This window comes from Cetorhinus maximus, unplaced genomic scaffold, assembly GCF_964194155.1.
Source record: "Cetorhinus maximus unplaced genomic scaffold, sCetMax3.hap1.1 HAP1_SCAFFOLD_936, whole genome shotgun sequence".
In the NCBI taxonomy this organism is placed as follows: domain Eukaryota; kingdom Metazoa; phylum Chordata; class Chondrichthyes; order Lamniformes; family Cetorhinidae; genus Cetorhinus; species Cetorhinus maximus.
The window spans coordinates 118,106-138,104 of NW_027596878.1; the positions used below are offsets into that span (position 1 = coordinate 118,106).

General features: G+C 52.3%; 1 protein-coding gene across 1 annotated transcript; it reads right to left on the reverse strand.

Annotated features, from left to right (window-relative positions):
• Nucleotides 1-11,136: 11,136 nt before the first annotated feature.
• LOC144675291 (rho GTPase-activating protein 4-like) lies at nucleotides 11,137-19,677 on the reverse strand (the record flags this gene model as incomplete). Its single annotated transcript, XM_078536151.1, has 4 exons — nucleotides 11,137-11,620; nucleotides 14,858-14,996; nucleotides 17,567-17,644; nucleotides 19,491-19,677. Coding segments are annotated over 4 exons (674 nt in total), but the record flags the coding sequence as incomplete, so codon positions are not given.
• Nucleotides 19,678-19,999: the final 322 nt, after the last annotated feature.

Consider the following 19,999-nt stretch of genomic DNA (forward strand, 5'->3'; position numbering starts at 1 on the left):
GTCTCTCAGTCCCTCTCTCTCAGGGAGATATCTGTACACTGACTGGTGTCTCTCAGTCCCCTCTCTCTCAGTGAGATATCTGTACACTGACTGGTGTCTCTCAGTCCCTCTCTCTCAGGGAGATATCTGTACACTGACTGGTGTCTCTCAGTCCCCTCTCTCTCAGTGAGATATCTGTACACTGACTGGTGTCTCTCAGTCCCTCTCTCTCAGGGAGATATCTGTACACTGACTGGGGTCTCTCAGTCCCTCTCTCTCTCAGGGAGATATCTGTACACTGACTGGTGTCTCTCAGTCCCCTCTCTCTCAGGGAGATATCTGTACACTGGCTGGTGTCTCTCAGTCCCTCTCTCTCTCTCAGGGAGATATCTGTACACTGACTGGTGTCTCTCAGTCCCTCTCTCTCTCAGGGAGATATCTGTACACTGACTGGGGTCTCTCAGTCCCTCTCTCTCATGGAGATATCTGTACACTGACTGGTGTCTCTCAGTCCCTCTCTCTCAGGGAGATATCTGTACACTGACTGGTGTCTCTCAGTCCCCTCTCTCTCTCAGGGAGATATCTGTACACTGACTGGTGTCTCTCAGTCCCTCTCTCTCAGGGAGATATCTGTACACTGACTGGTGTCTCTCAGTCCCTCTCTCTCTCAGGGAGATATCTGTACACTGACTGGTGTCTCTCAGTCTCTCTCTCTCAGGGAGATATCTGTACACTGACTGGTTTCTCTCAGTCCCTCTCTCTCTCAGGGAGATATCTGTCTACTGACTGGTGTCTCTCAGTCCCCTCTCTCTCTCAAGGAGATATCTGTACACTGACTGGTGTCTCTCAGTCCCTCTCTCTCTCAGGGTGATATCTGTACACTGATTGGTGTCTCTCAGTCCCCTCTCTCTCAGGGAGATATCTGTACACTGACTGGTGTCTCTCAGTCCCTCTCTCTCTCAGGGAGATATCTGTACACTGACTGGTGTGTCTCAGTCCCCTCTCTCTCAGGGAGATATCTGTACACTGACTGGTGTCTCTCAGTCCCCTCTCTCAGGGAGATATCTGTACACTGACTGGTGTCTCTCAGTCCCTCTCTCTCTCAGGGTGATATCTGTACACTGACTGGTGTCTCTCAGTCCCCTCTCTCTCTCAGGGAGATATCTGTACACTGACTGGTGTCTCTCAGTCCCCTCTCTCTCTCAGGGAGATATCTGTACACTGACTGGTGTCTCTCAGTCCCTCTCTCTCTCAGGGAGATATCTGTACACTGACTCGTGTCTCTCAGTCCCCCTCTCTCTCAGTGAGATATCTGTACACTGACTGGTGTCTCTCAGTCTCTCTCTCTCTCAGGGAGATATCTGTGCACTGACTGGTGTCTCTCAGTCCCTCTCTCTCAGGGAGATATCTGTACACTGACTGGTGTCTCTCAGTCCCTCTCTCTCTCAGGGTAATATCTGCACAAATGAATGGACTGATGTTGATGTGGTGAAGTCAGATATCATTAATGTGGATGGTGATTTTAATAAAATATTTCTTCCTCTGAGAACATGATTTATATTTAATAATAATTCAAATAAAGGTAAAGAATTTATGAAAATGATTTAGGTCTGATTACAACCCTAACTTCAAAATTCAATGCTAAACGTTAAATGCAATAAACAGCAGGATTGGAGAGGACAGGCAGGGGGGCGGGGTATATCAGAGTGTTACAGCGAGGGGTGCGGGGTATATCAGAGTGTTACAGTGAGGGGTGTGGGGTATATCAGAGTGTTACAGTGAGGTGTGTGGGATATGTCAGAGTGTTACAGTGAGGGGTGTGGGGTATATCAGAGTGTTACAGTGAGGGGTGTGGGGTATATCAGAGTGTTACAGCGAGGGGTGCGGGGTATATCAGAGTGTTACAGCGAGGGGTGTGGGGTATATCAGAGTGTTACAGCGAGGGGTGTGGGGTATATCAGAGTGTTACAGCGAGGGGTGTGGGGTATATCAGGGTGTTACAGTGAGGGGTGCGGGGTATATCAGAGTGTTACAGTGAGGGGTGTGGGATATATCATAGTGTTACAGTGAGGGGTGCGGGGTATATCAGAGTGTTACAGTGAGGGGTGTGGGATATATCAGAGTGTTACAGTGAGGGGTGTGGGATATATCAGAGTGTTACAGTGAGGGGTGTGGGGTATATCAGTGTGTTACAGTGAGGGGTGTGGGGTATATCAGTGTTACAGTGAGGGGTGTGGGGTATATCAGAGTGTTACAGTGAGGGGTGTGGGGTATATCAGAGTGTTACAGTGAGGGGTGTGGGGTATATCAGGGTGTTACAGTGAGGGGTGTGGGGTATATCAGAGTGTTACAGTGAGGGGTGTGGGGTATATCAGAGTGTTACAGTGAGGGGTGTGGGATATATCAGAGTGTTACAGTGAGGGGTGTGGGGTATATAAGAGTGTTACAGTGAGGGGTGTGGTGTATATCAGTGTGCTACAGTGAGGGGTGTGGGGTATATAAGAGTGTTACAGGGAGGGGTGTGGTGTATATCAGAGTGCTACAGTGAGGGGTGTGGGGTATATCAGAGTGTTACAGTGAGGGGTGTGGGTTATATCAGAGTGTTACAGTGAGGGGTGTGGGGTATATCAGAGTGTTACAGTGAGGGGTGTGGGGTATATCAGAGTGTTACTGTGAGGGGTGTGGGGTATATCAGAGTGTTACTGTGAGGGGTGTGGGGTATATCAGAGTGTTACTGTGAGGGGTGTGGGGTATATCAGAGTGTTACTGTGAGGGGTGTGGGGTATATCAGAGTGTTACAGTGAGGGGTGTGGTGTATATCAGAGTGTTACAGTGAGGGGTGTGGGGTATATCAGAGTGTTACAGTGAGGGGTGTGGGGTATATCAGAGTGTTACAGTGAGGGGTGTGGGGTATATCAGAGTGTTACAGTGAGGGGTGTGGGATATATCAGAGTGTTACAGTGAGGGGTGTGGGGTATATCAGTGTGTTAGATTCAGGGGTGTGGGGTATATCAGAGTGTTACAGTGAGGGGTGTGGGGTATATCAGAGTGTTACAGTGAGGGGTGTGGGGTATATCAGAGTGTTGCAGTGAGGGGTGTGGGGTATATCAGTGTGTTAGAGTCAGGGGTGTGGGATATATCAGAGTGTTACAGTGAGGGGTGTGGGGTGTATCAGAGTGTTACAGTGAGGGGTGTGGGGTATATCAGAGTGTTACAGTGAGGGGTGTGGGGTATATCAGAGCGTTACAGTAAGGGGTGTGGGATATATCAGAGTGTTACAGTCAGGGGTGTGGGGTATATCAGGGTGTTACAGTGAGGGGTGTGGGATATATCAGAATGTTACAGTGAGGGGTGTGGGGTATATCAGAGTGTTACAGTGAGGGGTGTGGGGTATATCAGAGTGTTACAGTGAGGGGTGTGAGGTATATCAGAGTGTTACAGTGAGGGGTGTGGGGTATATCAGAGTGTTACAGTGAGGGGTGTGGGGTATATCAGAGTGTTACAGTGAGGGGTGTGGGGTATATCAGAGTGTTACAGTGAGGGGTGTGGGATATATCAGAGTGTTACAGTGAGGGGTGTGGGGTATATCAGTGTTACAGTGAGGGGTGTGGGGTATATCAGAGTGTTACAGTGAGGGGTGTGGGATATATCAGAGTGTTACAGTGAGGGGTGTGGGATATATCAGAGTGTTACAGTGAGGGGTGTGGGATATATCAGAGTGTTACAGTGAGGGGTGTGGGATATATCAGAGTGTTACAGTGAGGGATGTGGGATATATCAGAGTGTTACAGTGTGGGGTGTGGGGTATATCAGAGTGTTACAGTGAGGGGTGTGGGATATATCAGAGTGTTACAGTGAGGGGTGTGGGGTATATCAGAGTGTTACAGTGAGGGGTGTGGGGTATATCAGAGTGTTACAGTGAGGGGTGTGGGATATATCAGAGTGTTACAGTGAGGGGTGTGGGGTATATCAGTGTGTTACAGTGAGCGTGTGGGGTATATCAGAGTGTTACAGTGAGGGGTGTGGGGTATATCAGAGTGTTACAGTGAGGGGTGTGGGGTATATCAGAGTGTTACAGTGAGGGGTGTGGGATATATCAGAGTGTTACAGTGAGGGGTGTGGGGTATATCAGAGTGTTACAGTGAGGGGTGTGGGGTATATCAGAGTGTTACAGTGAGGGGTGTGGGGTATATCAGAGTGTTACAGTGAGGGGTGTGGGATATATCAGAGTGTTACAGTGAGGGGTGTGGGGTATATCAGTGTGTTACAGTGAGCGTGTGGGGTATATCAGAGTGTTACAGTGAGGGGTGTGGGGTATATCAGAGTGTTACAGTGAGGGGTATGGGGTATATCATAGTGTTACAGTGAGGGGTGTGGGGGATATCAGAGTGTTACAGTGCGGGGTGTGGGGTATATCAGAGTGTTACAGTGAGGGGTGTGGGGGATATCAGAGTGTTACATTGAGGGGTGTGGGGTATATCAGAGTGTTACAGTGAGGGGTGTGGGGTATATCCGAGTGTTACAGTGAGGGGTGTGGGGGATATCAGAGTGTTACAGTGAGGGGTGTGGGATATATCAGAGTGTTACAGTGAGGGGTGTGGGGTATATCAGAGTGTTACAGTGAGGGGTGTGGGGTATATCAGAGTGTTACAGTGAGGGGTGTGGGATATATCAGAGTGTTACAGTGAGAGGTGTGGGGTATATTAGAGTGTTACAGTGAGGGGTGTGGGGTATATCAGAGTGTTACAGTGAGGGGTGTGGGGTATATCAGAGTGTTACAGTGAGGGGTGTGGGATATATCAGAGTGTTACAGTGAGGGGTGTGGGGTATATCAGTGTGTTACAGTGACCGTGTGGGGTATATCAGAGTGTTACAGTGAGGGGTGTGGGGTATATCAGAGTGTTACAGTGAGGGGTGTGGGATATATCAGAGTGTTACTGTGAGGGTTGTGGGGGATATCAGAGTGTTACAGTGCGGGGTGTGGGGTATATCAGAGTGTTACAGTGAGGGGTGTGGGGTATATCAGTGTTACAGTGAGGGGTGTGGGATATATCAGAGTGTTACAGTGAGGGGTGTGGGGTATATAAGAGTGTTACAGTGAGGGGTGTGGGGTATATCAGAGTGTTACAGTGAGGGGTGTGGGGTATATAAGAGTGTTACAGTGAGGGGTGTGGGATATATCAGAGTGTTACAGTGAGGGGTGTGGGGTATATCAGAGTGTTACAGTGAGGGGTGTGGGGTATATCAGAGTGTTACAGTGAGGGGTGTGGGGTATATCAGAGTGTTACAGTGAGGGGTGTGGGGTATATCAGTGTGTTACAGTGAGCGTGTGGGGTATATCAGAGTGTTACAGTGAGGGGTGTGGGGTATATCAGAGTGTTACAGTGAGGGGTGTGGGGGATATCAGAGTGTTACATTGAGGGGTGTGGGGTATATCAGAGTGTTACAGTGAGGGGTGTGGAGTATATCAGAGTGTTACAGTGAGGGGTGTGGGGTATATCAGAGTGTTACAGTGAGGGGTGTGGGGTATATCAGTGTTACAGTGAGGGGTGTGGGATATATCAGAGTGTTACAGTGAGGGGTGCGGTGTATATCAGAGTGTTACAGTGAGGGGTGTGGGGTATATCAGAGTGTTACAGTGAGGGGTGTGGGATATATCAGAGTGTTACAGTGAGGGGTGTGGGGTATATCAGTGTGTTACAGTGAGGGGTGTGGGGTATATCAGTGTTACAGTGAGGGGTGTGGGGTATATCAGAGTGTTACAGTGAGGGGTGTGGGGTATATCAGAGTGTTACAGTGAGGGGTGTGGGGTATATCAGGGTGTTACAGTGAGGGGTGTGGGGTATATCAGAGTGTTACAGTGAGGGGTGTGGGGTATATCAGCGTGTTACAGTGAGGGGTGTGGGATATATCAGAGTGTTACAGTGAGGGGTGTGGGGTATATAAGAGTGTTACAGTGAGGGGTGTGGTGTATATCAGAGTGCTACAGTGAGGGGTGTGGGGTATATAAGAGTGTTACAGTGAGGGGTGTGGTGTATATCAGAGTGCTACAGTGAGGGGTGTGGGGTATATCAGAGTGTTACAGTGAGGGGTGTGGGTTATATCAGAGTGTTACAGTGAGGGGTGTGGGGTATATCAGAGTGTTACAGTGAGGGGTGTGGGGTATATCAGAGTGTTACTGTGAGGGGTGTGGGGTATATCAGAGTGTTACTGTGAGGGGTGTGGGGTATATCAGAGTGTTACTGTGAGGGGTGTGGGGTATATCAGAGTGTTACTGTGAGGGGTGTGGGGTATATCAGAGTGTTACAGTGAGGGGTGTGGTGTATATCAGAGTGTTACAGTGAGGGGTGTGGGGTATATCAGAGTGTTACAGTGAGGGGTGTGGGGTATATCAGAGTGTTACAGTGAGGGGTGTGGGGTATATCAGAGTGTTACAGTGAGGGGTGTGGGATATATCAGAGTGTTACAGTGAGGGGTGTGGGATATATCAGAGTGTTACAGTGAGGGGTGTGGGGTATATCAGTGTGTTAGATTCAGGGGTGTGGGATATATCAGAGTGTTACAGTGAGGGGTGTGGGGTATATCAGAGTGTTACAGTGAGGGGTGTGGGATATATCAGAGTGTTACAGTGAGGGGTGTGGGATATATCAGAGTGTTACAGTGAGGGGTGTGGGGTATATCAGAGTGTTACAGTGAGGGGTGTGGGGTATATCAGAGTGTTGCAGTGAGGGGTGTGGGGTATATCAGTGTGTTAGAGTCAGGGGTGTGGGATATATCAGAGTGTTACAGTGAGGGGTGTGGGGTGTATCAGAGTGTTACAGTGAGGGGTGTGGGGTATATCAGAGTGTTACAGTGAGGGGTGTGGGGTATATCAGAGCGTTACAGTAAGGGGTGTGGGATATATCAGAGTGTTACAGTCAGGGGTGTGGGGTATATCAGAGTGTTACAGTGAGGGGTGTGGGGTATATCAGGGTGTTACAGTGAGGGGTGTGGGATATATCAGAATGTTACAGTGAGGGGTGTGGGGTATATCAGAGTGTTACAGTGAGGGGTGTGGGGTATATCAGAGTGTTACAGTGAGGGGTGTGAGGTATATCAGTGTTACAGTGAGGGGTGTGGGGTATATCAGAGTGTTACAGTGAGGGGTGTGGGATATATCAGAGTGTTACAGTGAGGGGTGTGGGATATATCAGAGTGTTACAGTGAGGGGTGTGGGATATATCAGAGTGTTACAGTGAGGGGTGTGGGATATATCAGAGTGTTACAGTGAGGGGTGTGGGATATATCAGAGTGTTACAGTGTGGGGTGTGGGGTATATCAGAGTGTTACAGTGAGGGGTGTGGGATATATCAGAGTGTTACAGTGAGGGGTGTGGGGTATATCAGAGTGTTACAGTGAGGGGTGTGGGGTATATCAGAGTGTTACAGTGAGGGGTGTGGGATATATCAGAGTGTTACAGTGAGGGGTGTGGGGTATATCACTGTGTTACAGTGAGCGTGTGGGGTATATCAGAGTGTTACAGTGAGGGGTGTGGGGTATATCAGAGTGTTACAGTGAGGGGTGTGGGATATATCAGAGTGTTACAGTGAGGGGTGTGGGGGATATCAGAGTGTTACAGTGCGGGGTGTGGGGTATATCAGAGTGTTACAGTGAGGGTTGTGGGGTATATCAGTGTTACAGTGAGGGGTGTGGGATATATCAGAGTGTTACATTGAGGGGTGTGGGGTATATCAGAGTGTTACAGTGAGGGGTGTGGGATATATCAGAGTGTTACAGTGAGGGGTGTGGGGTATATCAGAGTGTTACAGTGAGGGGTGTGGGGTATATCAGAGTGTTACAGTGAGGGGTGTGGGGTATATCAGAGTGTTACAGTGAGGGGTGTGGGGTATATCAGAGTGTTACAGTGAGGGGTGTGGGGTATATCAGAGTGTTACAGTGAGGGGTGTGGGGTATATCAGAGTGTTACAGTGAGGGTTGTGGGGTATATCAGTGTTACAGTGAGGGGTGTGGGATATATCAGAGTGTTACATTGAGGGGTGTGGGGTATATCAGAGTGTTACAGTGAGGGGTGTGGGATATATCAGAGTGTTACAGTGAGGGGTGTGGGGTATATCAGAGTGTTACAGTGAGGGGTGTGGGGTATATCAGAGTGTTACAGTGAGGGGTGTGGGGTATATCAGAGTGTTACAGTGAGGGGTGTGGGGTATATCAGAGTGTTACAGTGAGGGGTGTGGGGTATATCAGAGTGTTACAGTGAGGGGTGTGGGGTATATCAGAGTGTTACAGTGAGGGGTGTGGGATATATCAGAGTGTTACAGTGAGGGGTGTGGGGTATATCAGAGTGTTACAGTGAGGGGTGTGGGGTATATCAGAGTGTTACAGTGAGGGGTGTGGGGTATATCAGAGTGTTACAGTGAGGGGTGTGGGATATATCAGAGTGTTACTGTGAGGGGTGTGGGGGATATCAGAGTGTTACAGTGCGGGGTGTGGGGTATATCAGAGTGTTACAGTGAGGGGTGTGGGGTATATCAGTGTTACAGTGAGGGGTGTGGGATATATCAGAGTGTTACAGTGAGGGGTGTGGGGTATATAAGAGTGTTACAGTGAGGGGTGTGGGGTATATCAGAGTGTTACAGTGAGGGGTGTGGGGTATATAAGAGTGTTACAGTGAGGGGTGTGGGATATATCAGAGTGTTACAGTGAGGGGTGTGGGGTATATCAGAGTGTTACAGTGAGGGGTGTGGGTTATATCAGAGTGTTACAGTGAGGGGTGTGGGGTATATCAGAGTGTTACAGTGAGGGGTGTGGGGTATATCAGTGTGTTACAGTGAGCGTGTGGGGTATATCAGAGTGTTACAGTGAGGGGTGTGGGGTATATCAGAGTGTTACAGTGAGGGGTGTGGGGGATATCAGAGTGTTACATTGAGGGGTGTGGGGTATATCAGAGTGTTACAGTGAGGGGTGTGGGGTATATCAGTGTGTTACAGTGAGCGTGTGGGGTATATCAGAGTGTTACAGTGAGGGGTGTGGGGTATATCAGAGTGTTACAGTGAGGGGTGTGGGGGATATCAGAGTGTTACATTGAGGGGTGTGGGGTATATCAGAGTGTTACAGTGAGGGGTGTGGAGTATATCAGAGTGTTACAGTGAGGGGTGTGGGGTATATCAGAGTGTTACAGTGAGGGGTGTGGAGTATATCAGAGTGTTACAGTGAGGGGTGTGGGGTATATCAGTGTTACAGTGAGGGGTGTGGGATATATCAGAGTGTTACAGTGAGGGGTGCGGTGTATATCAGAGTGTTACAGTGAGGGGTGTGGGGTATATCAGAGTGTTACAGTGAGGGGTGCGGGGTATATCAGAGTGTTACAGTGAGGGGTGTGGGGTATATCAGAGTGTTACAGTGAGGGGTGTGGGGTATATCAGAGTGTTACAGTGAGGGGTGTGGGATATATCAGAGTGTTACAGTGAGGGGTGTGGGATATATCAGAGTGTTACAGTGAGGGGTGTGGGGTATATCAGTGTGTTACAGTGAGGGGTATGGGGTATATCAGAGTGTTACAGTGAGGGGTGTGGGGTATATCAGAGTGTTACAGTGAGGGGTGTGGGGTATATCAGAGTGTTACAGTGAGGGGTGTGGGGTATATCAGAGTGTTACAGTGAGGGGTGTGGGGTATATCAGAGTGTTACAGTGAGGGGTGTGGGGTATATCAGAGTGTTACAGTGAGGGGTGTGGGATATATCAGAGTGTTACAGTGTGGGGTATATCAGTGTTACAGTTAGGGGTGTGGGGTATATCAGAGTGTTACAGTGAGGGGTGCGGGGTATATCAGTGTTACAGTGAGGGGTGTGGGGTATATCAGAGTGTTACAGTGAGGGGTGTGGGGTATATCAGAGTGTTACAGTGAGGGGTGTGGGGTATATCAGAGTGTTACAGTGAGGGGTGTGGGATATATCAGAGTGTTACAGTGTGGGGTATATCAGTGTTACAGTGAGGGGTGTGGGGTATATCAGAGTGTTACAGTGAGGGGTGCGGGGTATATCAGTGTTACAGTGAGGGGTGTGTCAGTGTGTCGGTAATCGGTGCCGATCATATTGAAGGATCGAGGCCTGGTCCTGGTCAATTTCTGCAGTGAAGGAGGCCGATCAGCCCATCGAATCCATGCTGGAATTTCTCATGTTTATTTGCAAATGCACCTCATTAAGGGGAGGAGAGAGTGAGGGTGAGCGAGTGAGCGAGTGGAGGAGAGTGAGTGAGTGGGTGGGTGAGTGGAGAGATTGAATGAGGGAGAGGGTGAGTAGGATGTTGGACAGAGGGAGGAGAGGACAGATTGAGTGAGTGAGTGTGCAGGTGAGGAACAGAGTGAGTGAGGGAGAGACAGAATGAGCGAGTGAGACGGAGAGTGAATGGGTTAAGGAGTGAGTGAGAGAAGGATGGAGGGAGTAAATAAATGAGTGAGGAAGGCAGTGAGTGAGAGGGAGAGAGATAGTGAATGAGTGAGGGTGTGTGATAGTGCGTGAGTTAGGGAGGCAGGGAGATAGTGAGTAAATGGATGAGTGAGGGAAGGAATGAATGAGTGAGGGAGTGAGTGAGGGAAGGAGTCATTGAGGGAGGGAAGTAGTGAATGAGTGAGGGATTGAGTGAATGAGGGAGTGAGTGCGAGAGAGTGAGGGATCGTGGCTGTGAATGAGTGACTAAGGGAGTGAATGAGTGAGGGAGGGAAGGAATGAATGAATGAGGGTGTGAGTCTGTGAGGGCGGGAGGGTGCGAATGAGGGAGGTAGTGAATGAGAGTGAGGGAGTTAGTGAGTGAGGGAGGGTGTGAGTCACTGAGGGAAGGAGGCAGCAAATGAGGCAGGGAGGTAGTGAGTGAGGGATGGAAGGATTGAATGAGCGAGTAAGGGAGGGAGGTAGTGAGTGAGGAAGGGAGGGTGCGTGTCAGTGAGGGAGGGAGCGAGTGAACGATTGTGGGAGAGAGGGTGGAAGCGAATGAGTGAAGGAGGGAGGGAGGTAGTGAGTAAGTGAGGGAAAGAGACAAGCAGTGAATGAGGGATGAGGGCAGAAGGGAGGGTGTGAGGAGGGAGGGAGTGTGTGAGTGAGGGAGTGAGAGAGTGAGGAGGGGGAGAGTGAGGGAGGGGGAGAGTTGGTGAGAGAGGGAAGGAAGCAAACGCAGGGGAGGGGATGGGGGCGACAATCCCTTTGCTGTGAAACGCCGTCTCTATTGGCAACGTGAACAGAGATAAGCGGTGGTTGATGTGTGTGTCCTCGGAGTGTCTGGCAGGGTAGCCAGTGGAAGGTCAGACTCATGGCCCTGGGCTCCCTCCTGCCTTTGGAGTGAGTCTCTTGGCTTGATCCTCCCGAGCCCACACCCATCCTCAGGAGGTTACCTTGGGGGACCCGTCAGCAGTGCCCCCCGCAGAGGATTTGAAGAGGGCAGCGGCCCTGGACTTCATGCTGGGTTTGGAAGGGGTGCCCTGCTTGCTCGCGGGTTTCTCCAAGGCCCCGCTACTGCTCCGACGCAGGGTGACCCCCTGGCCGGCGAGGCTTTCCGCTTTGCCGGGGTCCTGGGATTCCTCGCCGCTCGCCTTGAGACGCTTGACCTGCAACAGCTCCCGGAAAACCGAATCCATGTTCTTCACGATCTCCTGGGGAGAGAGAAGACGAAGATCCCCCCCGTTCAAATAACTTCATTCTGACTTTGGCCCCGCCCTCGTTGCAGATCAGCCAATCAGGCCCAGGGCCTCAGGGCTGGCACCCCTGGGTGAGGGAGGGTGAGAGTTAGTGAGAGAGGGAGGAAGCAAATGTGGGGGAGTCGGTGGGGCAGGGTGGGAGGGGGGGGGCGACAATCCCTTTGCTGTGAACGCCGTCTCTATTGGCAACATGATCAGAGATAAGCGGTGGTTGATTGATGTGTCCGCGGAGTGTCTCACCGAAGGAGCACAACAATCTCTTACACTGACACAGCACGGCTCTAACAATGTAAAACATCGCAAAGCACTTTCCGGGGAGACGTCAGGGGTAAGCGGACGGCCATTCCAGACTGAGATGAGGAGAATTCTCCTCAAATCGAGAGTGGGGAAACCACTGGAATTCTCCGGACCAGAGAGTTAACGGTGCTCCGGCAATGAGTAGGTTTAAGGCTGAGACAGTCGGTGAGTGTGTTTCAGGCCGAGACAGTCGGTGAGTGTGTTTAAAGCTGAGACAGTCGGTGAGTGTGTTGAAGGCTGAGACAGTCGGTGAGTGTGTTTAAGGCTGAGACATTCGGTGAGTGTGTTTAAAGCTGAGACAGTCGGTGAGTGTGTATAAAGCTGAGACAGTCGGTGAGTGTGTTTAAAGCTGAGACAGTCGGTGAGTATGTTTAAAGCTGAGACAGTCGGTGAGTATGTTTAAAGCTGAGACAGTCGGTGAGTATGTTTAAGGCTGAGACAGTCGGTGAGTATATTTAAGGCTGAGACAGTCGGTGAGTATGTTTAAAGCTGAGACACTCGGTTAGTAGGTTTAAGGCTGAGAGTCGGTGAGTGTGTTTAAAGCTGAGACAGTCGGTGAGTGTGTTTAAAGCTGAGACACTCAGTGAGTATGTTTAAGGCTGAGACAGTCGGTGAGTGTGTTTAAAGCTGAGACACTCGGTGAGTATGTTTAAGGCTGAGACAGTCGGTGAGTGTGTTTAAAGCTGAGACAGTCGGTGAGTATGTTTAAGGCTGAGACAGTCGGTGAGTGTGTTTAAGGCTGAGACAGTCGGTGAGTGTGTTTAAAGCTGAGACACTCGGTGAGTATGTTTAAGGCTGAGACAGTCGGTGAGTGTGTTTAAGGCTGAGACACTCGGTGAGTATGTTTAAAGCTGAGACACTCGGTTAGTAGGTTTAAGGCTGAGAGTCGGTGAGTGTGTTTAAAGCTGAGACAGTCGGTGAGTGTGTTTAAAGCTGAGACACTCAATGAGTATGTTTAAGGCTGAGACAGTCGGTGAGTGTGTTTAAAGCTGAGACACTCGGTGAGTATGTTTAAGGCTGAGACAGTCGGTGAGTGTGTTTAAGGCTGAGACAGTCGGTGAGTATGTTTAAAGCTGAGACAGTCGGTGAGTGTGTTTAAAGCTGAGACAGTCGGTGAGTGTGTTTAAAGCTGAGACAGTCGGTGAGTATGTTTAAGGCTGAGACAGTCGGTGAGTGTGTTTAAGGCTGAGACAGTCGGTGAGTGTGTTTAAAGCTGAGACACTCGGTGAGTATGTTTAAGGCTGAGACAGTCGGTGAGTGTGTTTAAGGCTGAGACAGTCGGCGAGTGTGTTTAAGGCTGAGACAGTCGGTGAGTGTGTTTAAGGCTGAGACAGTCGGCGAGTGTGTTTAAGGCTGAGACAGTCGGCGAGTGTGTTTAAGGCTGAGACAGTCGGTGTGTGTGTTTCAGGCTGAGACAGTCGGTGAGTGTGTTTAAAGCTGAGACAGTCGGTGAGTGTGTTTAAGGCTGAGACAGTCGGCGAGTGTGTTTAAGGCTGAGACAGTCGGTGAGTGTGTTTAAGGCTGAGACAGTCGGCGAGTGTGTTTAAGGCTGAGACAGTCGGTGAGTGTGTTTAAGGCTGAGACACTCGGTGAGTATGTTTAAAGCTGAGACACTCGGTTAGTAGGTTTAAGGCTGAGAGTCGGTGAGTGTGTTTAAAGCTGAGACAGTCGGTGAGTGTGTTTAAAGCTGAGACACTCAATGAGTATGTTTAAGGCTGAGACAGTCGGTGAGTGTGTTTAAAGCTGAGACACTCGGTGAGTATGTTTAAGGCTGAGACAGTCGGTGAGTGTGTTTAAGGCTGAGACAGTCGGTGAGTATGTTTAAAGCTGAGACAGTCGGTGAGTGTGTTTAAAGCTGAGACAGTCGGTGAGTGTGTTTAAAGCTGAGACAGTCGGTGAGTATGTTTAAGGCTGAGACAGTCGGTGAGTGTGTTTAAGGCTGAGACAGTCGGTGAGTGTGTTTAAAGCTGAGACACTCGGTGAGTATGTTTAAGGCTGAGACAGTCGGTGAGTGTGTTTAAGGCTGAGACAGTCGGCGAGTGTGTTTAAGGCTGAGACAGTCGGTGAGTGTGTTTAAGGCTGAGACAGTCGGCGAGTGTGTTTAAGGCTGAGACAGTCGGCGAGTGTGTTTAAGGCTGAGACAGTCGGTGTGTGTGTTTCAGGCTGAGACAGTCGGTGAGTGTGTTTAAGGCTGAGACAGTCGAGTATGTTCAATTCAGAGATCGATAGATTGTTGTGCACAAAAGGGAATGAAGGGGTTTTGTGGGAAGGTGAGGTGAAGGGGGAAGATCATCGTGATCTTATTGAACAATGGAACAGAATCGAGGGGCTGAATGGCCTCTTGCTGCTTTCTCTGATGTTCTTCCAGGAGGTTAAGGGGAGATTTAACAAACGCTTCCACAATTCTGAGGGATTTTCGGGGGATTAAAGGGAAAATAAATAAGGAGAAACTGTGTCCAGTGGCGGGAGGGTCGGTAACCAGAGGGAGGGGGTGGGGGACACAGATTGAAGAGAATCGGTAAAAGATCCAGAGGGGGTGGGGGGGAGAGGTGGAGAATGTTTTTGACCCAGCGAGTTGTTGTGATCTGGAAGGCGCTGCCTGAAAGGGCGGTGGGAGCAGATTCAATAGGAACGTTCAAAAGGGGGAGAATCGGAGATATACCCGATTCACGGGGTGTGGGGGGTGGGGAAGAGCAGGATTAACGGGATAGACCTTACAAAGAGCCAGCAGAGGCACGATGGGCTGAATGGCCTCCTCCTGTGCTGTATCACTCAGAAACAGTGGTTTCAGGCTTGTATGTTTGTTGTTTATATCAGTGCTGTACCTTTACCAGGGGAGTATGGAGGAGTGGGGCCATTCAGCCCTTTACAATGCTGCTGTTTCAGCTCACTAACCTTGTTGAGCTCCGAGGCTGGTTTGTCAGAATACTGCCGGTCCAGTTTGCCAGCTGCAGTCCGGTCTGGCCTGTGACTGAGCTGCATTAGGTCCAACGTGTTCCTGCGCTCCTGAATCGCGACTGAAACACTGCTGTGCCTGTCAACAAATACACAGCTCAGTGAACGCAGAGTACGCACCTCCCCACACACACACAGCTCAGTGAACACAGAGTACGCACCTCCCCCCACACACACACACACACATACACAGCTCAGTGAACACAGAGTACGCACCTCCCCACACATACACAGCTCAGTGAACACAGAGTACGCACCTCCCCACACACACACAGCTCAGTGAACACAGAGTACGCACCTCCCCCCACACACACACACACACACACACACACACAGCTCAGTGAACACAGAGTACACACCTCCCCCCCCCCACACACACACACACACACACCACACAGCTCAGTGAACACAGAGTACACACCTCCCACCACACACACACACACACACACACACACACACACAGCTCAGTGAACACAGAGTACACACCTCCCACCACACACACACACACACACACACACACACACAGCTCAGTGAACACAGAGTACACACCTCCCCCCACACACACACACACACAGCTCAGTGAACACAGAGTACACACCTCCCACCACACACACACACACACACACACACAGCTCAGTGAACACAGAGTACACACCTCCCACCACACACACACACACACACACACACACACAGCTCAGTGAACACAGAGTACACACCTCCCACCACACACACACACACACACACACACACACACACAGCTCAGTGAACACAGAGTACACACCTCCCCCCACACACACACACACACAGCTCAGTGAACACAGAGTACACACCTCCCACCACACACACACACACACACACACAGCTCAGTGAACACAGAGTACACACCTCCCACCACACACACACACACACACACACACACACACACAGCTCAGTGAACACAGAGTACACACCTCCCCCCACACACACACACACACAGCTCAGTGAACACAGAGTACGCACCTCCCCCCACACACACACACACACACACACAGCTCAGTGAACACAGAGTACACACCTCCCCACACACACACACACACACACACAGCTCAGTGAACACAGAGTACACACCTCTCCCCAGGGACACACACACACACACACACACACACACACACACACACAGCAGATACACAAAGACACATACAGACAAACGCGTAGACATGATCCGCACCCCATCCACCAGCTTCAACATTCACTCCCTCCACCACCGACGCACAGAGGCAGCAGTGTGTGTACCATCTACAAGATGCACTGCAGCAACTCGCCAAGGCTCCTTCGACAGCGCCGCCCAAACCCACCACCTCTACCACCTAGAAGGACAAGGGCAGCAGACACATGGGGAACACCACCACCTGCAAGTTCCCCTCCGAGCCCCACTCACCATCCCGACTTGGAAATATATCGGCCGTTCCTTCACTGTCGCTGGGTCCAAATCCTGGAGACCCCCCTAACAGTGCGGTGGGTGTACCTACATCACACGGGGACTGCAGCGGCTCAAGAAGGCAGCTCACACCCCACCTTCTCAAGGGCAATTAGGGATGGGCAATAAATGCTGGGTCTAGCCAGCGAAGCCCACATCCCATGAATAAGTTTTAAAAAATCATCAGTCTCTCCTCTCACCTCTCATCCGGGGCATTGGAGCGGGTCGGCAACACCTTGTGTGGACTGGATTGAGAGACTGGGATTCGCACAGCACCATCAGCAAACAGAGTGGATATCTTCCTCACTGGGCTGCTCCCACTCCTCTTCCTGAGCATCGGCTCACTGTCAGAGTCACTCAACAGGGCGAGTCTGATCACAGGACAGGGACAGCACGGGGTTAGATACAGAGTAAAGCTCCCTCTACACCATCCCCATCAAACACTCCCAGGATAGGTACAGCACGGGGTTAGATACAGAGTAAAGCTCCCTCTACACTGTTCCCATCAAACACTCCCAGGACAGGTACAGCACGGGGTTAGATACAGAGTAAAGCTCCCTCTACACCGTCCCCATCAAACACTCCCAGGACAGGTACAGCACGGGTTAGATACAGAGTAAATCTCCCTCTACACCGTTCCCATCAAACACTCCCAGGACAGGTACAGCACGGGGTTAGATACAGAGTAAAGCTCCCTGTACACCGTCCCCATCAAACACTCCCAGGACAGGTACAGCACGGGGTTAGATACAGAGTAAAGCTCCCTCTACACCGTCCCCATCAAACACTCCCAGGACAGGTACAGCACGGGGTTAGATACAGAGTAAATCTCCCTCTACACTGTCCCCATCAAACACTCACAGGACAGGTACAGCACGGGGTTAGGTACAGAGTAAAGCTCCCTCTACACCGTCCCCATCAAACACTCCCAGGACAGGTACAGCACGGGGTTAGATACAGAGTAAATCTCCCTCTACACTGTCCCCATCAAACACTCACAGGACAGGTACAGCACGGGGTTAGGTACAGAGTAAAGCTCCCTCTACACCGTCCCCATCAAACACTCCCAGGACAGGTACAGCACGGGGTTAGATACAGAGTAAAGCTCCCTGTACACCGTCCCCATCAAACACTCCCAGGACAGGTACAGCACGGGGTTAGATACAGAGTAAAGCTCCCTCTAGTTTCGTTACCTGCTGCTACCTGTTGCTTTCTCGCTTGGAGCCAGTTCATTCGCGGAGTCACTGGGAACTTCGGGAAAACCGTCAGTGCTGGAGGCGAAAGGAATTTGGGTTAATCCTTTGCAGGTGAACGATTGCAACAAAGTGATAGGTGGATCAGGGAGACGTGGGCTGGGGTCTGGGGTGGGAAGGGAATGGGGTCTGGGGGGGCAGGGACTGTGGTTCTGGGAGGGGATGGGGACTGGGGTCTGGGGGGACGGGGACTGGGACTGGGGTCTGGGTGGTTGGGACGGGGATGGGGACTGGGGTCTGGGGGGACAGGGACAGGGACTGGGACTGGGGTCTGAGGGGACAGGGACAGGGACAGGGACTGGGACTGGGGTCTGGGGGGATAGGGACAGAGACTGGGGTCCGGGTGGTCAGGACGGGGATGGGAACTGGGGTCCGGGGGGGCAGGGACTGGGGTCTGGGGGGACGGGGACTGGGACTGGGGTCCGGATGGTCAGGAACGGGGATGAGGACTGGGACTGGGGTCTGGGTGGTCGGGACGGGGATGGGGACTGGGACTGGGGGGACAGGTCTGGGGGGACAGGGACTGGGACTGGGGTCTGGGGGGACAGGGACTGGGACTGGGGTCTGGGGGGACAGGGACTGGAACTGGGGTCTGGGGGGACAGGGACTGGGACTGGGGTCTGGGGGGACAGGGACTGGGGTCTGGGGGGACACGGACTGGGACTGGGGTCTGGGGGGACAGGGACTGGGACTGGGGTCTGGGGGGACAGGGACTGGGACTGGGGTCTGGGGGGACAGGGACTGGGACTGGGGTCTGGGGGGACAGGGAGTGGGACTGGGGTCTGGGGGGACAGGGACTGGGACTGGGGTCTGGGGGGACAGGGACTGGGACTGGGGTCTGGGGGGACAGGGACTGGGACTGGGGTCTGGGGGGACAGGGACTGGGACTGGGGTCTGGGGGGACAGGGACTGGGACTGGGGTCTGGGGGGACAGGACTGGGGATGGGGACTGGGACTGGGGTCCGGGTGGTCGGGAACGGGGATAGGGACTGGGGTCTGGGGGGACGGGGACTGGGGTCTGGGGGGACAGGGACTGGGACTGGGGTCCAGGTGGTCGGGACGGGGATGGGGACTGGGGTCTGGGTGGACAGGGACTGGGGTCTGTGGGGACGGGGACTGGGGTCTGGGGGGACGGGGACTGGGGTCTGGGGGGACGGGGACTGGGACTGGGGTCCAGGTGGTCGGGACGGGGATGGGGACTGGGGTCTGGGTGGACTGGGACTGGGGTCTAGGGGGACAGGGACTGGGGTCTAGGGGGACAGGGACTGGGGTCTGAGGGGACAGGGACTGGGGTCTGAGGGGACAGGGACTGGGACTGGAGTCCGGGTGGTCAGGAACGGGGATGGGGACTGGGGTCTAGGGGGACAGGGACTGGGGTCTGAGGGGACGGGGACTGGGTCTGGGGTCCGGGTGGTCGGGACGGGGATGGGGACTGAGGTCCAGGGGGGTTGGGGGAGAGAGCCTGGGTTTTTGGCGGGGAGGGGGGGGTGGGGTTCCTGAGGAGAATAAAATTCCTCTTTTCCCCCAATCGCTGTCCCATGGCGAGAGGGCCCCCGTGGGGAGCTCCGGTGCTAGCACAGAGCCGTCGGGCCAAATGGCCTGTGTCTCCGCTGCACATGTGTGGTGGCTGAACTCGGGGGAACCCTGAGGATGGGCTTCCAGGTGAGGGATCAGTGTGGGAGGTCTCGGTGTGCCCCTCGACCTCACCCCCACCCTCTCCCCTGAGATCCTGCAGCATTACAAACCAGAACCCGGGGCCTCTGTGATTCACCCCTCGGCTGAATAGGCCCATCGCTCCCTGATTCGCAGGAGAGAACCCAGAGGGGTGGGAAATGGTTGGGATTGGCCCCTCTCCGTTACTTACGTGTCTGTCAGTTCGATGTACTTGTGCGGTACGAGTCCCTTGACCCCTCCAATCTGGCCTGTCCACCAGTCGTCGGACACCTTGTGAAAGAGCAGCAGTGGTTCTCCTTTGCGCAGTGACAGCTCCTTCCCGGAGCGCGCTGGGTAATCAAACTTCACCACCGCTCGGATATCCGCTCCCTGTGCCTCTGTGGAGGGATCGCACTTCACGTCTCATTATTCAGCATCAAATCCCCCGCTCCCAAACCATTCACCCACTCGCCCACTGCTCGAAACACTCAACATTCTCCACTCGAACCAACATCACTCGCTGGGAGAGGGAGAGCGGGAGATGGAGACGGAGAGGGGCAGAGAGAGAGAGGAAGGGAGGGGGGGGGAAAGAGGGAGAGAGAGAGAGAAAGGGATAGGGAGAAAGAGAAAGACAGACAGAGGGACTGAAAGAGAGAGAGAGAGAGCAAGGGAGACAGGGAGGGAGATGGAGAGAGGGAGAGACAGGGAGAGGGAGAGGCA